The following is a 10,302-nucleotide window of genomic DNA, read 5'->3' on the forward strand; positions in this document are numbered from 1 at the left end:
AAGTTTGAGTTAGAGAGAAAAATGTCAAATTTTTTCATGTCATTTTTTCATCAAAGTTTGTAACAGGCTTACTACTAATAGTAAAAATACCTAGGGGGAAAAAATTCTCACCTCGTTACTTTATGACCAAAGTATCACAGATTGTGGGACAAGTACTAGATAATGAAATAAAATAAAATAATTTTATTTTTTGTCTTTAAAATATTTAGTTAAACTTGATTATTATGATTAATTTCCTAAATGATCATACATAAATGAGTTATGTCACATACGAAACTAATGAATGCATAGTCTTAGGCCAACATAGCACATTAATAAAAGACTAAACCCATCCAAATCATTTTACAACAGATTACTTTGGAAAAAAAATGACTGAAGGCCCTCAATTGAAAAGGATGAGTTTTTATTAGGATTCATAAACTATTACAAGTCAACAACGAAACAATGCCATTACATATTTTCAGTGTTTCATCTCAGCAGGAACAGATTGTCTCCAAATTCCTGCAAGCATGCTCCCAAAGATTGCCTGAATCACACTTGAAACAGCACAAGGTACTGCAGTTAGGGGATCTCCAAAGTGTTTGGTAGCAAGAACAACCCCAAGAGCTGAGTTCTGCATTTTGAAATGGAGAGATATGTAGTGTTTGATAAGACACAAGTGAGAGAAAATTTGAAGAAAAATAGTTTATTGAAAGTATGATGACTGAATTATTTTACAGAGTGAAATATGTTTGAATATAAAGGGAAAACACAAACAACAGAAAATCATAACAAAAGACCTAACAGAAAACTGAAAAAAGATATCAAAGATATCTCTATCAAGATGGATAAATTATTTTGGACTTGAAGCAATGACCACAAAAGGGTTTATCAAGCATTCATGCAATTATACCTGATAAACAATGCATCATTTCGTAATACAGAGTGCTATCTTTACCTGCATGCCAACCTCAATGGATATGGTTCGTGATGATGACACGTCTACCCCCTGCATTCTTGCAAGTACATAACCAAAGAAAAAACCAGAAGCATGAAGAAGAGAAGAGGCTAAAATCACTTGTCCACCAGATATAAGGATGGCTGAAGAGCTTTGAGCAATAGCATTCCCACATAAAATTGCCACAGCTGCTACAGCCATGGGTGGCATCAATGGAGAGACAACTTTAACAAGAGGTTGGAAATACTGATTTAGAAATGCACCAGCCAACACAGGAAAAAGTACAACCTGTTGAGAGAGAGAGAGAGAGAGAGAGAGAGAGGGGAGTGACAATGAGAAAGGAGCATAGCAACAAATTAGAAATGGAGAAAACTTTAACTTGAGAAGGAAAGCTTACTTGCAATGTTGAAATCAATAAGCCCGATGCATCCACAGTTACATATTTACCAGCAAGTTTGGAGGTCAGAAAAGGAGTCATGACCTGCAATGTTAATTTGTCAGCCAATGTGAGAAAAGTTTTCAAAAAGTGTTGGTCAATCATATTATAACCTTCAATAATATATTATAACCTTTCAAAAAGTTTTCAGCCAATGTGTTAATAATATATTATAACCTTTAGTGGAAATATTTATTACGCAAATTACCTGAAACTGTTCTAATCGAAAAACAAAAACTAACACCACCTATATGATACTGTGTCTAAGTTCTATCATTACTTTAAACTATTATTACAATACCAGAGAGCCAAAAGGCTGTGATACAGAAACTTTTACACTGCACAAGTTCAAACCCGAGCAGTCAATTTATTATCAATCTGAGACCTGATGCCATGTTTCATGCAAAATTCTATTCTTCAGAATAATTTTGTCTTAAAATGACTTATTCTAACCAACCGGTTCAGGTTAGAGAGATAGAGTTCATCAAAACTATCATATTGGACTTCAGAAATCCACATAGTGCCACTTGCAGTCGATTGTTCCATTATCTTTTGTCATCAAATAAGAAAATTCACAAATTCTTCATCAATTTCTCTTGGTGTTCTCATTCACCACAGTGAAGTATATATTACAAAATATCGCTGAGAATCCTTACACTACTAAAAATCTTTACTAAATTAACCAATAATATTGTTGAAAGATATGCATAGATATGCGTTATACTCTCAAAATATTTTTAAAAGTGTCTGAATAATATCATAATACTCCCTCTACTTGGAGATCTAGAAGTTGCATAGCAGAAACACAAATTTTTCTTTCTCTAATGTTTTTGTAAACATGTCTATCAATTGAACACTACTAGAAACATATGACAAACAATTATCCCATTAGTCATCACATTTTTAACAAAATGATAGTCAGCCCTTATATGCTTAGTTCTTTCATGAAAAATTAGATTTTGAACGGTGTACATTGGCAAATGACTATCCTTGTACAACTTATACCCTTCGGATGTGGCATACCCATGTTCTCTAAAAGGTGTTTAAGTCACTTGATCTCATACCATTGTTGCCATTAATCTATACTTAGTCTCAACATATGATCTAAACATTGTTCGTTGCATCTTGGTCTTCCACAACACAAGAAAACCACCAAGTAACACAAACCATTTTGTCAAGGAACGCCACATAAGTATACACCTAGCCAAATTTGAATCACACCACCCTTCTGGACTTAGGTCACTATCAATACGAAGTATAGTCCGCTTCTTCGAATATCTCAAAACCTAAAGAGCTGCCTCCCAATGATCCCCACAAAATTAAATGGGATGAAATATGAACCAAATAAACAATATCAAGTATACTGACATATAAGTAAATCAAAACTCCATTCAAACCACCTATAAGGTATTGGATTCGCAAGGAACTCACCCTTACTAAGGGCCAATTTCATAGGAAATGTTTTAGGCTTTGCTCCTAATAAACCTGTTTCCGAAAATATCTTGATCGAGTATTTTCTTTCGTAAAGAAATATTCCTTCTAAATTACGAGCTACCTCTAGTCCTAAGAAATATTTCAAAACTTTCAAATCCTTCATATGAAAGCAACTACCAAGGTAATCTCTAAAAGTTGTCAATACAATTTTATCATTCCTTACTAATCATGTCATCAACATAAACTAACATGTTGATATGAGTTCTTCCCTTGCACAACCTAAATAAGGAATAATCTAAATAGGATTACAGAAATCCATAACTCTTCAATTTGTTGATAGCATTGCAAACAAACATTAGGGAGATTATTTCACACCATGAAATGAATTTTTCAACCTCTAAACCGTATTAGGCTTTGTAATTTTGAAACCTAAACTTCTTCACTTAAGTCACCATTAAGAAAAACATGCATATCCACTTGATTTACCTCCCAATTCTCAACAATAAAAATTGCAAATAAAACACGAACTATCACCATTTTTTCCACTGAAGCAAATGTCTCGTTGTAGTCAATTCCTTCAACCTAATGATTTTTCATAGACCAGAAGCCTTGTTTCAATCCATGTGTGTTGTCATCAGACTTATACCTAATTTTATATATTCACAAGCTCCCTAGTGTTTTCTTTATGGGTGGAAGTTCCATTACCCAAGTCCCGCTGTCTTCAAGGACTCATATTTTCTTACCATTCAACTCTCATCATACCAGGTCTTTCCTCACTTCTTTAAAATGCTTTGACTCATTTCCCGCTATCACTCCTACAAGAAAAATCTTGTCTTACAGAAAAAACGTTCACAATTCACAAAATTTGTTATAGGATAAGACCAACTTGAGGAAGATGAAGGAGCTGACGACTTCTCATATGAACTTATTTTCCTTACTATACGAGTAACAAAATCACGATACATGTTGAAGGAGTTTTGGCTCGTTTTCCTCATCCTAGCTCATTGTTACAGACCCACACCTAAAAGGCAAGCAGAAAGTGGAAAGAAATGAAGTAAACATTGATATGTATTATTTTGTTAACGAAAGCAGAATACAAAAGGATACAAATAGTATTCCCATTCTCCCTCCATGATTGATTTTTCTCTCACCAAAATATTTCTTCTCTCTCCTCGAACTACTCTACTGTTGTATGAGTTCCATCGCAACACCATACCCCTTTCAAGGGTAGACACCCCTCAACATACATATCACACTCATCAAAACCCTCATCCTCACTCCATGCTCATTCTCATTGTTCGCCAACATAGAGTCACCACATATTTGTGTTTAATTTGTTGCAAAAGAAAATTATTTCTCAAAGAACTTGACTTGACATCATCTCAAATATTTTCTCCAAAAGATGTCAAAACTATTTGTTAGATATTGTTTGATATTATTCAGATATTGTTAGATATTGATAACCACAATATCAAACAATATCTTCTATTTAATCTTTTTATTTTCAGTTACTCTTTTTATTTGTACCTCTCTCTATTATAAATAGATTACCCTATGTGTGGTTTATACACAAGGGAGATTAATCTCAATCCCTATTTTCTTTATTCTCAACATGGTATCTAGAGCTTAAGGTTTTTTTTTTTGCTACCGCTGCCTCCGCCTCTGCTGCCACCGCCGCTACTGCCACCGAAGCCACCGGTGCCACTGCCGGCGCCGCCCGCCGGAGTTCGAAACAGGTGATTGGCACAGGATATGAGTCTCATGGTCTTTATCATCTTCGTCCCTCTACATACGTTGGTGCAGTTATGGAGTCTCCCTCTCTTATTCATGCTCAGTTAGGTCATCCAAGCCTTGCCAAGTTACAACAGCTTGTCCCTGCCTTGTCCAAGTTATCTCGTTTGGATTGTGAGTCGTGTCAATTAGGCAAGCATACTCGTACTTCTTTTCCTCGTAGTGTCACACGTGATGCTTCGTCCCCTTTTGCCTTGGTTCACTCTGACATTTGGGGTCCTAGCCGCGTTAAGTCTACTTTAGGTTTTCAATACTTTGTTACTTTCATTGATGATTATTCCAGATGCACTTGGTTATTTTTAATGAAACATCGTTCGGAATTATTTCATATCTTTCAATCTTTTTTTAATGAAATTAAAACTCAGTTCGGTGTTTCTATTAGAGTTTTGCGTAGTGATAATGGCCGTGAATATCTTTCTCATTCTTTCAAACAATTTATGGCTTCTCACGGCATTCTGCATCAAACTTCTTGTGCTTATACCCCTCAACAAAATGGTGTAGCTGAACGTAAAAATAGACATCTTATGGAAACCACTCGCACTCTTTTAATTCATGGCGAGGTTCCTGAACATTTCTGGGGTGATGCCATTCTTACTGCTTGTTATCTCATTAATCGTATGTCTTCTTTGGTTTTAAAGAATAACATACGTCATTCCATTTTATTCCCTCATGAACCTCTTCATCCCTTACCTTTAAGAGTTTTTGGGTCTACATGTTTTGTTCATAATTTTAATCCTGGTCTAGACAAGCTTTCTCCTAGATCACATAAGTGTGTTTTCTTAGGGTTTACAAGATCATAAAGAGGATACAAATGTTTTTCTCCTTTTCTTAACCGTTATTTTGTGTCTGCAGATGTCACCTTTAATGAGTTCTCCCTTTATTTTAAGAGTCAATCTTCACCTCTGACTCCATCCAATCCTGACAACTCTTCTAATACCTTTAATGTTCCTATTGTTTGTGACCCTCTTACTGTGTCTTCTTCACCCTCAGTTCCTGCTCCACAGTCATCTGCTCCTCCACCACTTCTTCAGGTTTATAATCGCCGTAATCGATCACAACCACCATCATGTGACTCCACTCCAGTGCCAACTACTCTGTCTCCTCCGGCTTTGACACCTAAGTCTGACTTCCTATTGTCCTCCGAAAAGGTATGCGTTGTACCCGTAATCCCTCTCCCCATTATATTGCTTTGAGTTATCATCGATTGTCATTACCTTTTTATACATATTTTTCCTCTCTTTCTTCTGTGACCATTCCAAAAACTGTCCGTGACGCTTTAGCCCATCCTGGTTGGCGTCAGGCCATGACAGATGAATTAAGTGCTCTTCATAACAGTGGAACTTGGGAACTGGTCCCGTTGCCGTTTGGGAAATCTGTTGTTGGTTGCCGGTGGGTGTTTGCTATCAAAGTTGGACCTGATGGTACTATTGATCGCCTCAAAGCTCGTCTTGTGGCCAAAGGTTATACTCAAATTTTTGGATTGGATTATGGAGATACTTTTTCCCCGTGGCAAAGGTGGCTTCTGTTCGTTTATTTATCGCCATGGCTGCTCTTCAACAATGGCCTCTTTATCAACTAGATGTTAAAAATGCTTTCCTTAATGGTGATTTGCAAGAAGAAATCTATATGGAGCAACCTCCTGGATTTGTTGCTCAGGGGGAGTCTTCTGGGATGGTATGTCGTCTTCGCAAATCCCTATATGGCCTAAAACAATCTCCTAGGGCTTGGTTTGGAAAGTTTAGCAATGTTATTCAGCAATTTGGTATGACTCAGTGTGAAGCATATCATTCTGTCTTTTATCAACATTCGAGTGCTGGATGTGTTTACTTGATAGTATATGTTGATGACATCGTTCTTACAGGGAGTAACAACCATGGCATCTCTCAGTTGAAACAACATATCTGTCACCATTTTCAGACCAAAGATCTTGGCAAACTCAAATATTTCTTGGGTATTGAGGTGGCACAGTCTAATGATGGTATTGTTATATCTCAGAGAAAGTATGCCATGGATATTCTGGAGGAAGCTGGGTTGATGAGTTCAAAGTCTGTTGATACACCCTTGGATCCCAATACTAAACTTCTACCAAATCAGGGGGAGCCTATATCTGATCCTGAGCAGTATAGACGATTGGTTGGGAAATTGAATTATCTTACTATTACTCGTCCTGACATTTCCTTTGTAGTCAGTGTGGTATACCAATTTCTTAATTCTCCATGTGAAGATCATTGGAATGCAGTCATTCGCATCTTGAAGTATATTAAAAAATCTCCTGGAAAAGGATTGTTATACGGTTCTAATAACCATACAAGAGTTGTTTGCTATTCAGATGCTGATTGGGCAGGATATCCTTCTGATAGAAGATCTACATCTGGGTATTGTGTCTCCATTGGTGGTAACTTGATCTCGTGGAAAAGTAAGAAATAGAGTGTTGTAGCAAGATCCAGTGCAGAATCAGAATATAAAGCTATGGCCTCAGCTGCCTGTGAACTTGTTTGGCTCAAGCAATTGCTTCAAGAGTTACAATTTGGAGATGTTACTCAAATGACACTTGTGTGTGACAATCAGGCTGCTCTTCATATTAGCTCTAATCCTGTCTTTCATGAGAGGACCAAACACATTGAGATTGATTGTCATTTCCTTCGAAAAAAGGTTATGTCTGGAGACATCAAGACTGAGTTTGTTAACTCAAGTGATCAGTTAGCAGATATTTTTACTAAGTCTTTACGAGGGCCTAAAATTGATTATATTTGTAGCAAGCTTGACACATACAATTTGTATGCTCCAGTTTGAGGGGGAGTGTTAGATATTGTTTGATATTATTAAGATATTGTTAGATATTGATAACCACAATATCAAACAATATCTTTTATTTAATCTTTTTATTTTCAATTACTCTTTTTACTTGTACCTCTCTCTATTATAAATAGATTACCCTATGTGTGGTTTATACACAAGGGAGATTCATCTCAATCCCTATTTTCTTTATTCTCAACAATATTTAATGAAAAAGAATTCTGATAGAAAACACATTCTTTATTTCTCTTACTTCCTTCTTTATAGATAGTGTTGTTACAGCAGAAGTTTTTTCTGTTACAATGTACCAACTGATTAACTATTAACCAAGGCAGTTTTAACTCCTAACCAAAGACTAACTAGCTAGGTAATATTGCTGTTAACAACAGATGCCCAAAACAACTCTCTAACTTTGTGAAAAAACTTGATTCACCACTTGTTGTTGTTCATTCATAGAATTCACAATACAATTTATAGACTCGTTTTTTTGTCCGTTGTACTCACAACAGCTATAAACAGCTAGTACACAAATTACCCACAACGGATAGTACATTAACTACCTCAACGGCTAACACATTAACTACCCACAACGGCTAACTCATTAACTACTATTAAGACTCCAACGGCTAATTCATTTAAGTTTATTTTAAGCCCAACAAAATCACCATTCATCGTCAAGACCTACTCTTTCATTTCATCACATAAAAAATAGTCCATCCAATATTTAACCCACTTCAATCACCTTCCTCGTTAGTTGAATTTATATAACACAAATACCAGTAGTGAAGTGTACAACCCAATTTGATTCATCAATTAATTGATTCACAAATTAAATTGGATGTTAATCATAGGGTATGAAGCACATTGTCAAGCTTCAATCTTCCTGGCAACACAACACTCCCCTCTTGGTTGGCTTCTGCTGTGTTTCCATATGGCAATCCCACTAAGCAGTATTTCATTTTCTCACATTTTTCAAGAGACAAATCACCCATGACAAGGTTTGAGTCTCCTGTATCGATAATTCAACTAAAATTAGTGTTCTTACAATGTAGTCAACCTTTTGGTTAAGTTCAAAAGTTCCAACGATTGTTGCAGTTGAGTTCCTGAAACACCTGGAACGATATATCCACCCTTTTGTCACCATCTCATTTTATGTTAACCATGATCCCTTAAGGAGGCTAAACTACTGCAGAAATTTGTGTTTTCCCTAAAATCTCCCTAGCCTTTGATACCATGACAAAGAATCCATCAATTAACACATTAAAGTATATATATATATATATATATATATATATATATATATATATATATATATATATGTGTGTGTGTGTGTTTGTTCTCAACATATTTTTCAAAAGTATGTCTAAACAATATGGTAATAGATTTCAAATCAACAATTGGACTAAAACTATAATACACTAACCACGGCACATATGGTGCTTGCAGCTGTCATTATCACAGAAAGCGCCACATTTCCTCTGGAAAAACAAACAGGTAATCAGATTTCCCAAGCTCATCAAATCCATTAAATGCATTAATTGGAACAGCATTTCTGGGGGCCAATTTACCGGGCAAGATATGTAATAATGTTACTAGCAGTGCCTGCAAATAAATAAAGACTAATTAAAGAAGGCAGAGTGCAGACAGAAAAAGCATATAATTCACCAGATTAAAATACATACCGCCTGGACAGCACCCAACAAGAATTAAACCAGCTGCATAATGTGATGGAAGATTCAACAGTTTGCTTACAAGAAATCCAGATAATGGCATCACCTGAAGTTGTAAGCAAAGAGATCCTTTATCAAGATGAATGGTAATGCAAATAAATAACCAAATTTTTAGTTGGAGGAAACATTTTCGATTTTTATTTATTTTCTATTTTCCGAAGAAAAAGTGTTTAAAGGGTCATAAGCCAGTTTCAGAAGTTCAATAACTAGTCACTTTCAACTTTAAGTAACAGTATGATATGATTAGTTAAAGAAAAATTCAAGGCTCTTCAAAATGTCCTCTACTTGCAGATAACTACCTCAGTAAATAATTCCACTAACCGAATACTGGAGGATAAAACCCGCGAGGACTTCCTTAGGCATGGAAAGAGCCCCACGAAGATCATCAAGAGTGAGGGTCATACCCATACCAAGCATGATAATGGTGAGGCCAAAAATGTTCAATTTTGGAGTGACCCAATTGAAGCAACTGGGTCGAAACAACCCTAAAACGCACCCAATTGTCACCCACAATGGAAATGCCGTTGATAGAGCTTCACCAACCAGCTCAATCCATTCCCGAAGACCTCTACCTTCATTCCCACTGTACCCGTTCGACGAATTGCCACACTGAAGTGGACCAGCCCTGAAGCTGCTGTTTGTTGATGTACAGATATTCAGCAGCTGTTGAGGCTGAGCCTTGCATCGTAGTGTGAGGTTAGAAGATGATTCCGATAAAGTAAAAGTAGAGTGAGGTTTGAGGCAAATGGTTGTTGGAACAAGGTTGGTGTGAGAATGCACTCTTCCTTTGGCTGCTCTATACAGATGTGGAGTGCATGCTACAGATGTTTGCATCTTCGCCTTCAAAAATTGCAGTCGAGACAACTATGACTGTTGAGATTTAATAAGTTTCAGTCTCGTTATAATAATTTTAAGCTTAAATATGATTTGAGTACTTCAACTCTATCGATGTGGATTTAACTTTTTTAAAACAAATTGATTAAATTATATTTTATTATAATATTTTATTTATTTTATTTGATCCATATTCATCTTAATATTAATGCAAAAACATTAAATAAATTTTAACAAAATTTAATTTAAAGTATTAAATTCACATAGTTTTTAAAATAAGGTACTAAATAAATTTAAAATTTCCAAAAAAAACACTAATTCTAATTTTTACTAAAAATTTAAAA

The 10,302-nt window shown here is 35.7% G+C and overlaps 1 protein-coding gene across 1 annotated transcript; it reads right to left on the reverse strand.

Annotated features, from left to right (window-relative positions):
* Positions 1-204: 204 nt before the first annotated feature.
* LOC114183698 (probable sodium/metabolite cotransporter BASS1, chloroplastic) lies at positions 205-10,003 on the reverse strand. Its single transcript, XM_028070812.1, has 7 exons — positions 9,446-10,003; positions 9,077-9,170; positions 8,963-8,996; positions 8,818-8,872; positions 1,335-1,418; positions 938-1,225; positions 205-613 (listed from the first exon to the last, which is right to left on the reverse strand). Exons 1-7 carry the CDS (start codon positions 9,956-9,958, stop codon positions 461-463), a joined length of 1,221 nt encoding a protein of 406 aa, XP_027926613.1. The 5' UTR covers positions 9,959-10,003; the 3' UTR covers positions 205-460.
* Positions 10,004-10,302: the final 299 nt, after the last annotated feature.

The sequence above is a fragment of the Vigna unguiculata genome, chromosome 5, assembly GCF_004118075.2.
Source record: "Vigna unguiculata cultivar IT97K-499-35 chromosome 5, ASM411807v1, whole genome shotgun sequence".
In the NCBI taxonomy this organism is placed as follows: domain Eukaryota; kingdom Viridiplantae; phylum Streptophyta; class Magnoliopsida; order Fabales; family Fabaceae; genus Vigna; species Vigna unguiculata.

Excerpts from the sequence above, each read along its gene's own strand:
- LOC114183698 (XM_028070812.1), bottom strand. The coding sequence starts at position 9,958 with ATGCAAACATCTGTAGCATGCACTCCACATCTGTATAGAGCAGCCAAA. Across the intron at positions 1,419-8,817 it reads CAAGCACCATATGTGCCGTG|GTCATGACTCCTTTTCTGAC; the intron begins GTTAGTGTATTA and ends TTAACATTGCAG. Across the intron at positions 1,226-1,334 it reads TATTGATTTCAACATTGCAA|GTTGTACTTTTTCCTGTGTT; the intron begins GTAAGCTTTCCT and ends CTCTCTCAACAG.